Source organism: Apteryx mantelli, chromosome 16 (assembly GCF_036417845.1).
Source record: "Apteryx mantelli isolate bAptMan1 chromosome 16, bAptMan1.hap1, whole genome shotgun sequence".
In the NCBI taxonomy this organism is placed as follows: Eukaryota; Metazoa; Chordata; class Aves; order Apterygiformes; family Apterygidae; genus Apteryx; species Apteryx mantelli.
In genome coordinates this window covers 13,414,850-13,433,817 of record NC_089993.1, presented here as the reverse complement: position 1 = coordinate 13,433,817, position 18,968 = coordinate 13,414,850, and the positions used below count along the sequence as shown (strand labels likewise).

Genomic DNA, 18,968 nt, shown 5'->3' with positions numbered 1-18,968 from the left:
TTGCCACCCAGCATCATCGCTTACAAGAAACAAGGCTGTTTTGCCCATTACGGGCGCCACGGCTCAGCGCGAAGGCCTGCTCGCGGTCGCGCCTCTGCCCGCACACGCCGCCGCGCCGCGACCCCCCCACACGACGGCGGGCGCGCGCTGTGCTGTGGCGACGGCGGCGGCTCCGAGACCGCGCCACGCGGCCGCCTGGCGACAACGCGCGCGTTACTCCGCGCCGATCTGGCGAGGACGGCGGCGACCGAGCGGCGCGAAGGACCCGCGCGGGGCGGCGAAGGGAAGGCGAAGGCGAGAGGAGGCGCCGCCACCGCCGCACGGGGCGTCCGCGCCGCGCCGCGCCCTCCCCGCGCAGCCGCACTCCCGCGCCCGCCGCCGTCACCATAGTAACTGGGGCGGGCGGCTCCCGGCGCGCTGCGTCCCCGGCGGCGGGGCCCGGCCTGGGGCTGCCGCGGGGCCCGGGCCCGGCCCCGGCCGCGGCCCGGTTCATTCACGCAGCCTTGGTCCCCGCTTCAACAGGCCCGATCCTGACAACGACCTTGATTCTCCCGCCGTAGGCTTTGGCCTGACCTCTAGCACCCCCCGTGTGCGGTGTCTGCTCTTCCCATCCCCTCTCACAGGAGGAAGCCCAGCCCTTAAAAGCAGTGCTTGGGAGAAGGATGGAAACATGGATAATTAAGAAGTAACCATGTCAGATAAGTTCTTCTATTCAATTCATCCATTAAGCACAGATGCCAAGGAGGAGTTAATCATTCAATGCAGTATTAATGCTTGAAGTAATTATAAAATATAATGCAACTTTAGTATCAAGAAAAAAAAAATCACTACTTTCACTTGTATACAATTTACACTGTCTTCAAAAAGATTGTATTCAGGGTGTATAACCACAGAAAGTTAGTGTCTGCTTCATGGCGTTACTAAAGACTTCTACACTCACATTTCACTTAGTTTTAGGAATCAGTGTATTTGCTACAAATGAGGTTCACCTAGTCTTGATCTTTATATATAAAGATTTATTTAAAAAATATCTTGATTGCAAAATAATTAATACACAAGGTAAACCACAATAAAAGAAATGTTATTTACACATAAATTCCAGTATGTCCAAATTGTTGGCTTGATAGAAATAACAGTGAAAGCTTGCTGAATGCCTTCAACTGTTACCATCTTCAAATACAAAAAATAGCGGCTAAAATTTTTTAGTCAATGTAAGACAGTCATGATAAAAGCTCAAAGTATTGCCAAGCAATTAAAATTGAAAGTGTTAATAAGCACAAACTGACTGTTATTCTGGTGAAATCAAATCTAGACTGGCTATGTGTCTCATTGTAGGCCTTCCGTGGGGGCAGTTCCAGGGATGTTCGATCTCACCCATATGGGTGACCAGTTTCCTCATCTCCTGTATATTCAGTGCAGTTCCAATCATCACCTGCAAATAAAGACAAAAAAACCAAAGATTATTTTCTTTCCCCATTTTGACATCTGTTGCACAGACAGGAGCTATACTTCAACTACTACAGCCAATAAATAATGTGCAAGGCATTGAAAGTGGAAACACCTACAAGATGATCAGAAGACAAAATACAAATAGTTACGTTTGTAAGTGCACCTTTTTGAAACAAATATGATAAAAACTACCAGAAATTGTCCCCAATTTATATTAGACAAAAACACAAGGAAGAAGATGAAGGATGTTAGCTGCCGACACCAAGCAGTAAACGTTTCCCCTGCAATATGTATATACAGATACAAGAACAAATAGTTCAATGGAATAGGCTATATTTATTTGAAAATAAACATTGAGCACAGTACTTACAGACTTTCTGCAAGCTCGAGAAGCAAACATCTGTCTGACCCTGGAGGGCCTACACATGACTCCAGGGCAGTCACTTAACATGAAAATCATTTCATCTATGTCTTGTGGACCAAAAGTCCAATTTTTGCTTGTTGGCAAGGAAAGCAATTTAACTCTTTGAGTTACAGGAGCTGAAAGATTAGTAAACAGAGAAAATAAGAAATGACCTTTTGTTTTGAGAGATAAATTGAGAAGCTACATTGATACATTATTAATGTGATCTGTGCACTTGCTAAGATTTAATTTATAGTCTTTTGATGGATGCTATAAACTAACCAAAATGTTAACTGTGGCAGATATCCATTTGTTTCTGACAACATTAACAAGAAATTACTTGCAAACTTAAAAGCAGATTGATTCAACTTTTGACAAACTGTTCAATTTCAAAGAGTTAAAGATATTTTGAGGTTACGTTGACAACAACAAAAAATCCTAATTATTTTGTAAAGAGCTTGACACTTAATAACATTTTAGGCAAAAAAAGTAGAGATTCTGAAATTAAAAAGTAATATGGAAAAATCCATAGTGACTTCCAAATGCCAAAGCAATAACACACAACACTTTCACAATCCTTTCCTATAAAGCTCTGTGGGTTAAACAAGTATTGTTCTTGCTTTGTAAGAGACACAATGAGGAGCTTTCGGGTTATGCAATTTGCTCAAGAGTACATAGTAAATCAATGCTAAAGCCATAAAGAAAGCTAAAGGACATTATTTATTATCTATTAGTTTAAAATTACTAGATCTATCATTTGCTTACCTCTAATCCTGCTGGGACCAGCAAGTGTTTTACTAACACAGCAAAAAGACTTTAATGTAATATATCCAGAAAATACTATTGAGTCGTATAGTGATCCAAAGTGTCTACATCAACTTCGTTAGTCAAACCAGTTTGACATAAATTCTTAGTTTACAATGTTCTGTTAATAGTGTAACAGGTCAAAAAAAATCATAAGTTCACTTAAACTTACGTACTATATTAAATGCATATTACTTCAAAATTTCTGAGAACTACCATAAGGAATTTTTACATGAGATAGAGGAGGAAACCTATGGACTTTCTTATTTCCAGTAGTTCTGATCCAAACTCACCATTTTCATTTATGACAAAATCAAACCCATTTTTTCTGAATATTTCCAGGTTTTCAATCAATACAGTTTCATTTACAGCAGTTAAATTAAGATTTTGAGGCCTAAAAGAGGGAGGAAAAAATATGCTATTGCACAGGTACATAGTACATAACACTTAAGCTAGGTATCAGAAGCAATCTAGCAACAGTAATACAGAGCTCTCTGTGGGAACATTTCATTTCATTCATTGTGAAAAACAAACACATACTCACTACTAAACAAATCACTTGGCTTCTGAGTGATACTCAGCAGAGTAAACAGCACTCCCTGCTGCCACAGCTGTCTCCAATCTATATATAGTTTGTCTCCAAACTATGCTTTTCCATGCTTAACAAATTGCAATTAACATAAAAACCCCACATGAAATCTGTTTGATGACTGACTTCTTGCATAGCTATGACTATAGCTCTGTAATTTATCTATGACTTATGTGAAGGTTGACTCTTAGAAACATTATGTATAGGACAAATACAAGATTTTTTTATATATATTTAAGTGTTTTGAATGTGTGAAGTACTACATAATCAAAACCATCTTTCTGAAACATTGAATTAAACTTAGAAAGTTATTATTGTTGACACACTGAAAATACTTACACAATCAGCTTCTGACCTTGGAGAACAGTGTGTTGTTGTAACATCTCAAAGTTGTATTTCTCATCAGTAGCATGTTGGTCAATTATGAAAAGATCAGAATTCAACTTTGCTATTATAAACCCTAAGTTGAATTGGCCAATGATCTCCATTTTTGCAAACATTTCTTTACTGTATATAGAAAATACAAACAGATTACAAGTTACACTTCATGAGTTGCCATATTAGACAGTATAAGACTTTCAAACATCTTTCCCTCCCCTGCTGAGAAGACTTTGTATAAAAGAGAAAGCACTCCTTTAAGCAGGATATGAACATGAAAAAGAACAGTCAGCACCAGATTCCAGATCACTGGTGATGCTGTTTCTGACTGAACAGAACCCATCACAGAGACAGGACTTGTTCAGCATTCTCTCATTTTTCACACAGCCACTGGAGATGATAAAATTAGGAATGGGCAACAAGGCAATAGTCCAAATGAATAGAGCTGAAGGCAGCATCATGGTTTTAAATTAAGGCAGCTGACATGCTTTCTTTCTGCAAAAAAGCGCCTTTCATAGCACTCATTTTATTATCAAGATTCATGAGTCATACACCTTTACTGTCCACTGACCATCTGAATGTAATGTATTTTCACAGCCACATCTCAGCAAATTTCAATTTCACACAAGGGAGAAATATGAGTTATTGAATCTATTCAGCATCTTCTTATCTGTCATGAAATTTGGTGTTTCTCTGACCACACGCCATATTACAAGTGTTAACTAAAGCAAATCTATGATGTTTGGGGCCTTCTTTTTATTGTCTTTTTTCACATTCTGTTTGCACTTAGTTCAATCAGCTGCAGACCTCTGTCAGGTGAAAGAACTTGCCAAAATGACATTTTAATGGTATATATTACATAAAAGATGTATCCAAAATTAACAAGTAGACATAAGCCTTTCCTCCCCACCACCTCAAGACAGTTCATATATTTTTCTCAACTATTTTTAGTAAATGGTTGCTTAATGTAACAAGTTAAGAAGGTGAAAAATACCTGATCTCTCTTCTTAATTCATCTTCTGCTACTTTATTTTCTCCAGGACTAATTTTTGCTTTAAATCTTCTATAATTCCGTGTTTCTGTCCTTTTCTGTTGCTGCCATATTACCTTTTTTACCTTTTCTGCTAAAACCTTCATAGAGAATTCAAGTGATACAGTTTTCTTTTTAACTTCTACCAGTGCATCAACACTTGCCACATAGTTCTTAGTATTCTTCTCTTCAGGACATGTATCTGCCTTTAAATCATCTGCTCCACTTTTAAAACACTTTTTGCTTGGGGAAGAACTACTGGCTACTTGAGATAACTTATTTGGATTATTCCAGTCATTCACTCGGTTTAACTCATGCACAGTGCCCAAGAACTGCACATCACATTCCAGTGATTTCTCACTCTGTCCAGCAGTTTCAAGACATTCATTTTGAAGCTCCTCTTTTGAGTCACAGAATTCTTCTTCAGGAGAATTAGCTACTCTTTCACTGCTGATGCAGCTCCCAGCTTCTGACATATTATACCCAACATCTGATTCAGCAGAGGTGCTACAGAACCCAGAATCTGTATTATCTTCTAACTTTCTCAAATATCTGCTTGTAACCGACATCTTTGACTCCATTTCACAACAGCTCTCAGATTCCTCACTCAAGACAGCCTTCGGAGTGTTTACAGGACTCAAAGTGGTATCAAATGACGGAAGTTGCCTGGGGGAGCTGTGCTGCCGTTTTACCTTTTTAGGGCTTTGAAAATTACTCTCTGTCATTTGATGGAGAGAGAACGACTCCCTTAATCTGGCTAGAGTCATTATTCTGTTTCCTTCACTACTTGGATTTTGAGTTTCAGAGTCAGGCAGCATTTCTACCTGAGGCTCTTCTGTCTCTTCAGGAAGAGTCCTCTTCAAGTTGCCTAATAAAAACAGAATGAAGGATATTTTAAGATTTTAACTTAAGTATAACTGGAAAAATTTTTTAATTGAATGGTGTGTTTTTGTAAAGGGAACAAGAGGAGATGTAGAAAAATAATCAACTCCTCAAATGGGCCCTTTAGCTTCAGACCACGACTAAAGTGTGGAACTGAAATACATTACTATCTGATGGATAAGCAGTTACATCTTTAAGAAAGTAAAATAAAAAAAATCAGTTTCTACTGTCAAACAGGCAACTAACCTCTTAGCAACTAAAACTACTAAAGTTGTGATTGTCGTTATGGTATTTGTGTGAATTTGAAGCCTCATTTTTGGAAAAAAAGTCTCATTTTATTTGCTGGAAAAGCAATAAATCCAATCAGAACTCTTAATTATATTTTCAAAAGAATTTAATGATGAAATGACAATGAAAGGAGAATTGCTCTTATGCTTTAATGGTCACTGTAAAAGTCCACTGGAAAGGAATCAAAGAGCTGGCACAACTGATACCTGTGGTACATGTGATTTGTAGATAATTTGGCAACTTCAGTTGCAGACTGTCAATCCAACACTTAATTTTACTAAAGGCAAATTAAAAGTAATAGTAAGAATCAGGCTACACTGATTTTATACATCATCAGTAGAAGAGGAAACTAGAGAGACCTTTGTTCAAAGAAAAACGGGATGAGGATGATGGGTTATTACAAAGTATCATATACATCTTGGAAAATAATACACTGATGTGAGAATCAGCAATTTCTGTAGTTAGCATAAAACAATGAAACTTGAAAAATGAAGAAGAAACTTGTACTTAGAAATCTTAAGTTTTATTTGTTCTATTGATGAGACTTTAACCATTCTGCCAGAAGGGCATTTAAATAAACAATGTTTGTCCAATATTCCTCACCCTAGCTTTCTCAGTCAGCTCATGAGCTCTTAGTAAGCATCCTGACATCCTCCACCACACAAGGACATCCTTTTAAAAAAAACCAAGTCAAGTATGACATTCCAGATACTTCTATGGCTAAAAATAGAACACAGCAACAGTGTGGGGGGACAGGGGAAAATACTGTTTACAACTCTCCGCTCCCTCCTCTGAAACACCGATCTTTTCCCAATATCTTGGGAAGAATCTCTTTTCTAAACATTATCAATCAATTTTGTGTTAACTTTTCCCCCTAAATTTCACTGTAAATCACTTAATAACTTAGGGTCCTCTATTATTATTTAACGCTGATAATAACATTACAACCAGCATGTAAGCAACACATGAGAAATCTGCCTTGACAGAGGACAGATGACTAACAGCCAGACATTTTTGTCATTTCTTCATGTGTTTTTAAAACACATTTTTCCATTCTGAATTCTCTAGCATATACCATACAAAAAACAAAACAAAACAAACAAACAAAAAAAACCTTTCACATTTTGCATTAATCCCACCTGCAATGTCCAGAAGTTTCTGATTGACATTCAGCTTGTTAACATCGCTACCAAACATCTCTATCAGAGAAGTTTTTAAAATTGCTAATAGAAGTTTCTCCTCCTGCAGTAAAATTTGCCTTTTGTCTGGAGTTACATTGATGTCAACACACTCTAAAATCAAAAGAAAAACCATCTACATTAGAGACTACATTTATATATATATAAATATATATTTTTATATATATATAAAATATATAATAATATATATTTGCTTCTTCCACCCTTGGATCAGCTTTTTCTGCTCATTCGCCCTCCATTTTTATCTCACAGGATTAAAAACAAAGCCATAGTTAACTTTCATAGTATGTCTGCATATTCAACGTTCCAACAAACAAAAGAGAATTTAATTCTATGCAAAAACATGATTTTTCATTTTCCTGTATTTAAGCTAACCACAAGAATGTCTTTCTCACTACTTGAGATAAAGATTACTCCTGAGTATAGGAAAAGTGAAACCACAGCTAGAACCTGTTTCCCCATCACCAACTGTAGATCAAAATAAATAAATAATCACCTTGCAATAAGTAAGCATTCATATAAATAAAGGTTGCAATATTCTCAAGAATACCTTTAATATCAATATTACCCATACTAAGTTTTAGCCTTTACAGAAATTATTAAAGATTATTCACAACTCACCAGAATCCACACAAATGTTAAGAACAATAAATGGATACTGGTGCTTATTGTATAAGTGATAAATTTCATTCACGAGCTTGGCAACCTGTAGAGAAAGTGGGAATAAATGAATACATACATACATACATACATACATACAAGCTACTATCTTCTACTTCTCACCAGTATGTGTTATCTAACCCCCAATAAAACAACTAATTACTAAATCCTAATTTATATGATTCAGCTTTTGTTCACCCAGGTGGATCCAATGAAGACAAAAACTTTAAGTGACAGTAACTAGCAGCATCAAGCCAAAAACATGTACATCAGCTACTAATCCACTGATTTCTACAGGATATCAAACAGGTTAGTGCTGCTATTGTAAAATAAATAAATTGCACCTTTGCTGGATCGCACGGACGCTGGTTGATAAAGAAAAACTGTCTGTCTGTTGCACTCCTTCCAACACCATGATCACAACGAGAAACGAAGCCTGTGATACTGTTGAATAATAATATATACAGGTAAGACAAAATGGAGGAGGAAGGCAAAAGAAACTTTTCTGAGCAGAGTATATTTCAGGGACGAGTACTTTATAGGGGCTAAAAGCAACACTATTATACAGCATCAGCACGTATGCATATGTGTTTCCTATCCCAATTCCTGGGCTAACGAAGGCTAGGTGTTCAGCTCTAACAGGCCATCAAGCAGTAGGAAAAAAGAAGCTGTCTGATTTAAAAAGAAGCTGCATTCATAGTTTTCCTGCTCTAAAGAGGGGTTAGCTGTGAACTGACATTATAAGTCAGATATTGATGCATTTATTTGCAAATCTCATGTATAGTGAGTTTAAAGAAAAAAAAAAAGGACACACTAAGTAAGAAAATAAAAGGTATTTACACAAACTGATTCACATTTATCTCATATCATTTCCCAATAACACAACTGAAGAAATACAGGTATAAACTAAGGATTCATTCATACATTATGATTACTGAGAGCACTAATAGAGGTGACTAACTCAACAGAAGATTACAGGAAGCTAAAACTAGCTAGGACGTACAGAATACCAGTTCTGCTATTCCTTCTCATCTGACTAGCAACATTTTAGTCCTGAAATGATTTTTTTATTTCCCCAAGTAATATTCTTTCCCAAACTGCATACTAATTATCCATTATGCTGTTCTCCATTATTTTTATCACTACTAACCACCATACTTTTCATATTTTTTTTAGATTTTGAGTTATGTTAAAATGCCACTGGCAACCATGGTTTCTACTTTTCTAATTACCTATAAAAATTTTGTGGCATGTCAGTAGTGTCGAGTCCATATTCTTCACAAACAGTTTCATTAGGAGGTAGCTGAACAAAGGGAATGAGGCTCTGCAACTGAAAAAAACCAACCCCACAACATTAATAGTCACTCCAACTAATACAAGAAGATTAGAATCAGGTACATTGAAACAATAAGCTTTCCATTTATTGTTGTCCATGGTTCAAATTTTATTCACCCACAGTGAAGTTATTACACATTTATATATTTTTTCTATGCTGTATTATCTTTTAAAATAATAGGATATATCAGTATTTATTTATTAAGTTAGCTGAGTAAATCAAATTACCCAATACTCAAATCTAACCTGCTAGAAGACAGTTACCCTGCTGAAGAGCCTCCACAGAAACAAAGAGGCATTAATGAATGCCTCTTCTCATCCTTTGATATCACATCTTCAGTCTTAATTATTTCACACAGACCCTTATTTTAAAATGTACTTAGACAGAAAAATTAGATGATTGATTCAGTTTGGACTCTCCAGCTACATATGACCTAATCAAGTTTTATGCAATACCAAAAGGCAAGAAGAATGATACAAGTTTATTTTGAAATAATGTTAATACTATTAGTAAAGATATGCTATTTGAATTACAAGTTATCCAAGCACAGATATATTTACTGTATTTTTCTAATTACACCAGTATTAATTTTTCTGTCATTAGAGCACCTTCTACTGGTTTGGCAAGTATTTGCTATTATATAAACAGGGCATAAACTAAATATTTTATTCAGATAAGCCTGAATTTTCAGCAATGCTTGTCACTGCTAGGCAATACAAAGCTGCATCTTCCATCTGGTCTTTCAGCCACAGCACGAGCAGGCTTTGAAATCACTGCATGGGCACTGTGAAGGGAGGAACTTCTTATCAGCAACCAGCAGGCAGCCATCAACCACCCAACATGCCTGATGGCTGTACTATACAGCTGTAGGAAGGCTGTTTTTATTGCTCTTACTCCTATGCATTCTTCTAGAGAATAACAATTACTTTTACAGCTATTATTTAGAAAGTATCACAGTTCCAAGGGCTGACTGCAATTCCCATTTAAAGGTTAACCAGAACACTGAAGGAACTTAGTTTCACAGGAAAGGGCTGCAAAAGCCAGAAACCTCTGTTTTCTCTCCCCTAATTAAGACTTTTGCATCACAACATTTTTAGGATTTTTTTTTATTGTTTTTGTGACAAACAGACTGTGCCCATACTGATTTTCAAAAGCACAGATCAAGGACCTTCACTTCTCAAAGACCGCAATAAGAATTTATAAAACTGGCTTCAGAGAGATATGAAGCATTAACCCTATCTCTTGTATCATTTCTCTTCCATTAAAACATGTTTCCCCTAAGCAGATTCAGAAACTTCAGGGGAACACATAGACTCTACACTGTCTCTCCTTTTTCAGCCTGTAGGGTGTGCTGGAACACAACACATGCTCCATCCTCTTCTGCTTTTAACAGTTTCCTGCACCCTCTCTATTTAACTAGATCTTAAAAATATTTCCCTCCAGCTACATTATCTCTGCTTTCAATAGCAAGTAATACCTGTTTTTGCCCAAATACTGCTCCAATGTTTTCCTTTAAGTTAGGACTTCCAGTAGTGGATACCACAGAGCTTTTTTTCCCTTGGCCAACTTGATTTGTGCAGTTAATGCGAACTCCTTTTGAAACAATGCAGTATGCTTGCAATATCTGGACCATTTTTGCATATTCCTATCAAAGAAACAAAAACGTTCACATTTATATGAAATGTCTCTTAGAAAACTTTGTGTTGCATGAAAATACAGAATGTCCTGCTCAGACTTTTTTTTTTTTTTTAATCTCCAAAAAGGGGGCCATCTTTTCAAAACCTTTACAAACCATATTAAAAAAAATTGTATGTGAAAAATAGTGTCTTTAAAAACAAAAAACTTATTTACAAGATTAATATTAAAGCAGTTTAAAACACAACATTCCCCAATTTAAGAATGTGCAAAGGTGATCATGATCTTGAATCTTTTCAAGATTTGAAGATTTGAAACTGCACCTCTAAATCAGATCATTTGCAAAATGGAAAAGGAAAGCATATGGGAACACTGTGTTTTTATTTTACAAAGCTACAAAACAGGCATGAAATAGTCTGACATAAAAATATTATCAATGTATTCTACAGAGAACAGTGTATCATTCAGTAATGAAATAATCTGGGATATCACACTCCTTTAAAATAATTTCTGATCTAACCTACCTTTTTAATGTTTCTTTGAAATTCCTTATGCCGCACTGGCAAAGTATAGAATAACTGTTGTACGCTAACAGTTGTTCCTTGTTGTCGTGGATAAGGAGTTTTCTGAGTAATTTTACCATTATGATCAAATACCAAACGAGTTCCAACCTTTGCAGACTTATGACAGGTAAAAATGGTAACATCACTGCTGGAGGGAAAAGAGGCAACAGAATTACTCACTGAACATTGGGTCACGGGGAGTGGAAAAGAAAATATAATCAGGCATAGAAATTACACCAGTACTATGCATCTTTAATTAAAGCTAATTCTTCACCCCAAAGATACACTACTCTTCAGATATGTTTTTAGGTAACAGTCTTTTTAATTTTCCTAGCTAAAATGGAAAAAAATCAATTTAAAATCTATACAAGTCTCCTTCATTTTTTCTGATATAAAAAGCAACATTAAAGTCTGGCTTTGTTTGGACACTACATTCTTCATATTAATACATTACACTAGAATTTTCTTGATGCACAGGACTGTACAAAAGCCATACTATTTCAAATGTACAGTTTGGGTGGAAGGATATTAAATACAGTTTTAATGAGTTACAAACTAGTAAACAGCACTTAGGTGTTACAGTGCTTTACATCTGAGGATCAGAGACTTTTGCATGTACAACAGTTCCATTCTATAGAGACTTACATATAAAAGTAATGCTGGATTTCATGTATAAAAGGACCAGTCAGATGCTTAGAATTGTGGCATAATTTACACCGGAAAGGACATCAGGACTTCATGCAACCTACTACTCAAAAGAGAGCTAACAAAGAAATGGAAGTTTCCAAAGCCTCATTTTATCACAAATGGTAAACTGAAAAGTTGGCTTCAGTTATTTCTGTGCTTATAGTAACTTTCTACTAGTAAGTTTAATACTATTACCTTAATGCACACAGTGAACTCAGAGCTTCACCTCGAAACCCAAATGTTTCAACATGTATTAGATCGGAAAAGTCTTGTATCTTTGATGTATAATGTTTCAGAGCTGGAAAAAGATATTTAAAATATAGAATTTCACTTCTGTCTACAATGACACTGATTTATGCAAGTAGATTTGGTATGCATCTCAAAGAGCAAAAAACTTCTGTATGACTCACTGTATTTTACATAATTGTCAGAGACAAAATAACTAAATATTTAGTGTTTCCTTTCCCTCTTTTCCTATATGCGAGGCCTCTTTAAAATTCACAGATAGACCTGTTATTCCATACTTACACCAGAAATTAGCAAAACAGAGTATTATGGGAATTGGCATTACAACCTGCCTTAGAGCAGTATACAGTAGCTGCCCCAGACAGTGATGTACCTGTCACAGATGTTGCCATGCAAGAAAACAACTGCAGTCTCCTGCTGCGCATGGTGTACAGCAGACAGGTGTAAGTGTATTCCACCATGTTCACAGTTAACAAGGACTCATTTGACACCATCAGCACAGCGCTAGTCGCCAGGCTCCGCGGGTGCCTCAGCACAGCGCGGTCACAGAGCTAGTAACAGCGTCTCTGAACTCGCACTGTGCTGGAACACAGAGACAATGAGTTTATCACATACCACATAAACACCGTGACCACATAAAGTTATAGAATAAGTAAGCTACGGTGAAATGAACCCTAATCATTAAATGAAAAAAGAAACATAGGTATTTTTGTTGCAATGGCTGGTTACATCTATCATACAGCATTGGTTCTGCTCCCAAATTTTGCACGACTTTAAGTGAGCAAATGGAAAATTTGCCAGTCAAGCATGCAATGCCAAATTCACTTTCAGCAAATATTCAAGCTTATAATACACTTCTCAAAATCAGTTACTTTCATAGTTTCACACCTTCAGTGATTAATTGACTGATAACCCAACATGAATGAATCTAAATGAACATTTAGAATCTTCTCTTCCAAAATTATGGTTATTCTTCGTTCCACTTAAATACGCAATCAAATCAAAGACTACTTCTAAGCTACAAGTACTGTGACCACACAAGCACTACAAAAGTCAAGTCTAGTTTTGCCCAAGTCATGCTGGTGTTTTTGTCATTATATAAAGGTCAAGTATCTATTAAAAATGATTAAACTTAGGAAGTTTGTAAAAAAGAATATGTGAATACTTTCAGAATGTCCAAATGCAAATTATGAAAAAGGTTCAACTTACTCAAGCCTTCAAAGTTTTCCTCTTCCACTCCACTTCCATTATCTGAAACTTCTATCAGTTCTGCTCCATAATCTTTAAGTTTTATATCTACAAATTGTATTAATAAAAAGTCTTTTAATTCTGTATGTTCATCAACAACATTCAGTATTAAGTTTGCAATTCAAATAACTTTATGGAACAACTGCTTTCCATACCAAGCTTGAACACAAAAGCTTTTTCCCAAGTTAGGGCAACCTAACACAAATCAGCCTGCGCTTTCAGATAATTGGGCTTCATTGTATTTTTGCCTTGAAGAAAGTTTTCCAGTTATAATAGTTATCATCAGGGCAGCTCTGGAAACTAAAACCTTAGCTTGAGGCCAGTACTGGCGGTAGCCATGCCCAAACATCCTAGCTGTGTAGGCCACAAAACCCTTTTCCACCACTGAATTAGCTACAAATAAAGTAACACAGACAAGAATCACATGCTTTTATGAACTTATCTGGAGCCTGGGAATCTAAATGCTTTATTTACCTGAGCTGTAAAATCACAACAAACCTGCTTGGCCCAAATGCAAAGTATTTACACAGATTTGTTAATATGTGCCCCATACTTTAAAAATACGTATTTTCAAAAAATATATATTTTTAAGTATATCAAGGATCGTTCTGATGAAATTATGGTGAAAAGCAGCTTACCAACGTTGGTAGCTCCAGCATCCAGGCTGTTTTCCACCAACTCCTTCACGGCAGTACCTAGATTCAGGACCACCTGCCCCGAACAGATCTGATGAACGGACTTGCGGTCTATGGCCTTGATGGCTTTGGCAGGCTCCAAGCTTGGAAGAGGGGAGGGGAAGCAAAAAGCGAGGCGTAAGAAGCAGGCGGTCACGGCCCGCCACCCCTCGCTCGCCCCTTCCTCTCGACTGACTCCCGGGGGGGGGGGAGGGGAAGGGGCGCCTCCAAGAAGCCCCGCCGAGGGAGAGCCCAGAGCCCAGCGGCGGCCGGGACCGAGCCGGCGGCCGGGGCCCGGCGCGGCGCTGTGAAGCGAGGCCTGGGGCTTCTCGTGAGGAACGGCCGGGGGGTGGGGGGAGCCGCGACCCGCGCGGGGGAGCCCGAGGGGGGGCGGCCCCCCCCCCGCCGCCGCCGCCGCCGCCGCCGCCGCCGCCGCCGCCGCAGCGAGGGGCGCTCACCAGGGCGCGGGCGCGGGAGCAGCCGCCTCCATGCGGCGCCCGGCGGGCCCAGCGCCTCCCCGGCGCCGCTCTCCTCTCAGACAGCCCTCTCCTGCAAGTCCCTCCCTCCCTCAGTCATTGGTCGCTGGAGAAAAGTGCCGACCAATCCTCAGCAAGCTTTCATCTTCACTGATCGCTAATGGCCTATAGGACTATCGACTCAGGACTAGGATTCGCACCTCTTGCCCTACGGGGATTCGCTTAATGAATCAAGGGCTCACGCTGGCCAATAGAAAGAAGACAAGGCGACGGTTAGGAGACACGGCTTTGGATTGGGTCGCCGGCGAGTCAGTCAGGAGCCGCGCTGCGCCGCGGCCCAATAGGGAGCGACCGGTGGGCGGGCCCTGTGGCTGGCAGGGCGGCGGGGGCGCCGCGGCGGGCCGCTGCCGCCATGCCCATGTACAAGGTGCGGCCCCTGCACGGGGCCCCCGGCGCGGTGCTGGCCGAGCAGCTGCCCGCCTGCATGTACCGGCTGCCCAACCTGCACCGCAGCCCGCCGCCCGCCGCGCCCCCGCACCAGGTAGGAGCCCCGGGCCCGCCGCAGCGCCCGCCTGCGGCCTAGGCCGGGGGACCGCGCTGCGGCCGCGCTCGCCCCTCGGTGCCGCTTGGGGAGGCTCGTGGCAGCCGCCGGCGAAGGGGCCCGCGCTCGCCGCTTCCTCCGCGCACCCGCTCGTTAGTGGCTCGCTTAGAGGCTAAATAACCTCAGTTCTTCCTGGTTTTTCTTAGCATTACTTTAAAGCGTTCTGTAACTGCCATTTCGCTTCTCTGGACCGTGACTCTCTCTCTACATATATGTAAATATAAATTATATATATATACACACACACACGCACCTTTTCTTTTAAAGAGGCCATAGGTGGAGGCCCGCGCCCCGCTGAGGCCTCCCGAGCGGAGCAGTCGCTCGCTGCGTCCCGGCTGGCGTTGGCCCTTTCTGCTGCATCATCATTCCTCTGGCTCGGATTTACTTTGCTGCTTTTCTGCTGTTGAAATAGGGACTAGGCAGCTACGCACCTTCTGTCTGTAGCCTCAACTGCTCCTTTCGATTAAAAAAGAAAAAAAAAAGTCAAAAATGCAGAATAGTGCATTACGTTAATCTGCTTGACTTTAGCCTGTCACTCCGATGTCAGGAATGCTTTGAATTCTGTTTTCTCTCTTCCAGAGCGCCCCGGGCCCTTTTTGGCTTGATGCCATCCTGTGTTTTGAGTGTGTACTCGCTGTGCCATCATCCAAGTGGCCAGTGAAAACACCGAGTAGGACTAGGCTTGGGGCAGGACTTCACAGGAACGCTTACTGTGATGACCTCCCATCGCAGCAGCAAAATGATAACCACCACTCTCCTTTGCGAGTGGTTTTTATTTCACGTAACTGTGTATTTGCCAAAGTGTTCACTTAGGAAGTGTTTCTCTATCTTATCTATGAGAATATTGCATAAGCTAATATCAGAATTTTGCTTAAGATATCTTATTTGTTACCTCTTTATCCATTAGACCAAAAAGAAGGAAGTTTGGTTGGGTTTCTTTCATGGCCTTACTTAGGATGCTTAGAAATTGATTAAAAGATTTTTCTTTAACTTTAGTATAAGTTCATGCACCTAAAACCTCCCACAGAAATATATTTTCCATCTTTTAATGAGGTATCATTGTAAAATAGGAGACTTAAGTGGAAAATTGAGATAACAAAAGGATACATTGGGATTAGCCTGTAACAATTATAGACAAAGCCACTCAAGGATGATAAAATTCAATTCTTTCCAGGAAACAATGCCCCAAAATTGATAGTTTTTTTTCTCTGAAAGTTTTATTCTCTGAAACAAAGAATGATTCTAAGGAGTAATCTCATACAATATACCACACATCTAAACTTGCAGATTTGACTTACGTGAAATATCTGAGTTGCCAAAAGAGTTTGTGTTTTGCAGCTTCAACATACAATCTTCCATTATTTGGGTTAAAGAGAGTTCTGACAAGCTAACTTAGCCTGTTAGTTTTTTTATTAGCTCTTCAGTGCTAACTTTAAATTTGTGTAGTTCTGTGTTGGTGGTCTGATTTTTATAAGTTTTGGAGTCACCTTTACATGTAGCTAACAGTGGGGTTGTTTGTTTGTTTGTTTTAAGATAATTTAAGCAGGAAGATTTTGGAAGTTTGTTTAAATGAGCCATAACCTATCTTTCACCATGTTCACACTGAGAAAGAAGAGGGACAACTCACAGACATAAGACCATAATATCCCCTGACGTGGGCTTGTGATTTGAATAACATTTAAATTCTTTCAAAACTTACTGTCAAGTGAGCTGTGCACTATTTTGACATTGAGTTAACAGCAGAATGTGACTTTTTTTCCCCCCATATAGGAAGAAGTTGACCCATCGCTTCAAGCACTTGAATCTCGACAAGAAGAGATCCTAAAACGCTTGTATGAACTGAAGAGTGCTGTTGATGGTCTCTCAAAGATGATACAAACTCCAGATGCTGACTTTGATGTAACTAATATCATTCAAACTGATGAACATTCTCCTTTGACAGCAAATGCAGAATTAGATTCAATGCTTGGAAAGGTAAGTTTAGTTTAGCATATACATCAATAGATATCTTTTTGTCCTCCAATCTTCAGCGGTGAAAGGGTTGCATTAAAACGTGGGACACACAAACTCAATATACAAGTCTTCTTATATTCTTACAGATAACCTACAACTACTCTTTTATTTTGGGCATTCAGATTATAAATCCAAGATAGAGTAGCTAACTTTGAAATTATAACAGTTGATTTCTTGTTACTTACTGGAAATTTTTCTTTGACTTCAAATTGGATTAGACTTTAACCCAATCACATTCTATATTCTAAAATTATATTACTGTTGAAGAAGGAAGATGTTTAAGTAAATCTTAAATGTCAAAACTTGAATTGATTTTGAGTATCATTAGAATTTCAGATACACAGAGGCATTGTTTTATATACATTTTGGTGTGAAATAAAAAACCCAATTCTTGAATGTTTCATCTGTGTATTTGTTTTATTTGCTGAAAGTTTTACTTTGCTTGCAGGATTATGGTGCCCTGAAAGATATTGTAATCAATGCAAATCCTTCTCTACCTCCGTTGTCATTATTAGTACTACACAGTCTGCTTTGTGAACGCTATAAAATATTATCAGCTGTTCATACACACTCATCAGTGAAGAGTGTGCCAGAAAACCTCTTGAAATGCTTTGGTGAGCAGACTAAGCAGCAACCACGTCAAGAGTATCAGTTGGGCTTTACTCTCATTTGGAAGGATGGTAAGTATGAAGTTATCTTAGATTATAGATGAATACTTTAAAATAGTTAAGAAAATGAAACTTGTGATATAAAATCTTGACAAACAGATGCCTTAGTATTTTTTTGCTGACACATGATGAACGCATGCTATAGATATAACACTTTTGCTCTTCTTGCAAGCATGAACTTTAATTTTTATAGCTGTGAACAGTGGTGTGGATATAAAGGAAGAAGATTCTTGTTTATGGATCACTGCTCTTAAAATAAACATAGTATCTGAAAGATGGTTGCTTGGAAAATCACTTCTATACAAAAACCTGTGGGTACAGCTTCTGCAAATAACTGAGCTACAAGAATAGAAACTAGGTGGGAGTTTGGGCTGAAGTTTGCAAGAAATGAGCTTTTTGTAACAGGTGCTTGCCTTAGTCTCAGTTTTTAGACTAAGAAAACTGAGAACAGGTCATCAGGTTAATGACATTAATGATGTTGCTGGCATCACAAATGCATTGTTACGCTATCACTATTTCTGACTTCTCTACCATGCCGATTATGGCTTTGTGGTATCCATTGTTCTTAGTAATTTTTTTCTTAATTTCAGTTCTGAAGCCCCAGATGAAGTTTAGCATTCAAACAATGTGCCCTATTGAAGGAGAGGGGAACATCGCTAGATTTCTCTTTTCCCTGCTTGGCCAGAAGTACAATGCAGTTACTTCAACTCTGATTGACAGTTGGGTTGATACAGCCATCTTCCAGCTAAAAGAAGGTAGCAATAAAGAAAAGGGAGCAGTCTTACGCTCTATGAATGCTGCCCTGGGCAAGACATCTTGGTTGGTGGGAAATGAACTCACCGTAGCAGACGTTGTCGCGTGGTGTGCGCTTCAGCAGACAGGTAGTGCCAATGCTGCTCCAGCCAATGTGCAAAAATGGATGAAGTCATGTGAGAACTTGGCACCTTTCAACTCTGTTATTAAGCTATTAAAGTAAGCATGTACTCTTTTTAATGGTGTTGTTTTAATATTATTCCACCTTGTGCCTGCTGTAGTGGGCTGAGTCCTTTCTGAGATGCATTCAAGTTCTTACAACTGGACAGAATTCTTAAACCAATAAAACATTACAATTGCCTTTTGAGTGTGATCTTCCTTTTTTG

At 38.9% G+C, this 18,968-nt stretch overlaps 2 protein-coding genes across 6 annotated transcripts; one reads left to right on the top strand and one right to left on the bottom strand.

Moving 5' to 3' along the window:
* Positions 1–999: 999 nt before the first annotated feature.
* PMS2 (PMS1 homolog 2, mismatch repair system component) lies at positions 1,000–14,603 on the bottom strand. Of its 5 annotated transcripts, none has more exons than XM_067306618.1 (15): positions 14,530–14,603; positions 14,036–14,175; positions 13,359–13,445; positions 12,099–12,201; positions 11,178–11,364; positions 10,496–10,663; positions 8,915–9,012; positions 8,027–8,126; positions 7,644–7,728; positions 6,963–7,115; positions 4,618–5,521; positions 3,585–3,752; positions 2,950–3,050; positions 1,820–1,989; positions 1,000–1,432 (listed from the first exon to the last, which is right to left on the bottom strand). In XM_067306618.1, exons 1-15 carry the CDS (start codon positions 14,559–14,561, stop codon positions 1,289–1,291), a joined length of 2,640 nt encoding a protein of 879 aa, XP_067162719.1. In that variant the 5' UTR covers positions 14,562–14,603; the 3' UTR covers positions 1,000–1,288. The 5 variants fall into 5 exon arrangements, with proteins under 5 accessions (XP_067162719.1, XP_067162721.1, XP_067162723.1 ...); XM_067306620.1 differs by having other exon boundaries at positions 11,178–11,361; XM_067306622.1 differs by lacking the exon at positions 6,963–7,115.
* A 313-nt stretch (positions 14,604–14,916) lies between these two features.
* AIMP2 (aminoacyl tRNA synthetase complex interacting multifunctional protein 2) lies at positions 14,917–18,943 on the top strand. Its single transcript, XM_067306628.1, has 4 exons — positions 14,917–15,088; positions 16,919–17,122; positions 17,610–17,841; positions 18,420–18,943. The coding sequence occupies exons 1-4, from the start codon at positions 14,960–14,962 to the stop codon at positions 18,803–18,805; spliced, it is 951 nt and encodes a 316-aa protein (XP_067162729.1). The 5' UTR covers positions 14,917–14,959; the 3' UTR covers positions 18,806–18,943.
* The last annotated feature ends 25 nt before the right edge of the window (positions 18,944–18,968 follow it).

Excerpts from the sequence above, each read along its gene's own strand:
- PMS2 (XM_067306618.1), bottom strand. The coding sequence starts at position 14,561 with ATGGAGGCGGCTGCTCCCGCGCCCGCGCCCTG. Across the intron at positions 13,446-14,035 it reads TGCTGGAGCTACCAACGTTG|ATATAAAACTTAAAGATTAT; the intron begins GTAAGCTGCTTT and ends TACAATTTGTAG. Across the intron at positions 9,013-10,495 it reads CAGTATTTGGGCAAAAACAG|TTGCAGAGCCTCATTCCCTT; the intron begins GTATTACTTGCT and ends GGTTTTTTTCAG.
- AIMP2 (XM_067306628.1), top strand. The coding sequence starts at position 14,960 with ATGCCCATGTACAAGGTGCGGCCCCTGCACGGGGCCCCCGGCGCGGTG. Across the intron at positions 15,089-16,918 it reads CCGCCGCGCCCCCGCACCAG|GAAGAAGTTGACCCATCGCT; the intron begins GTAGGAGCCCCG and ends CCCCCCATATAG. Across the intron at positions 17,842-18,419 it reads TACTCTCATTTGGAAGGATG|TTCTGAAGCCCCAGATGAAG; the intron begins GTAAGTATGAAG and ends TCTTAATTTCAG.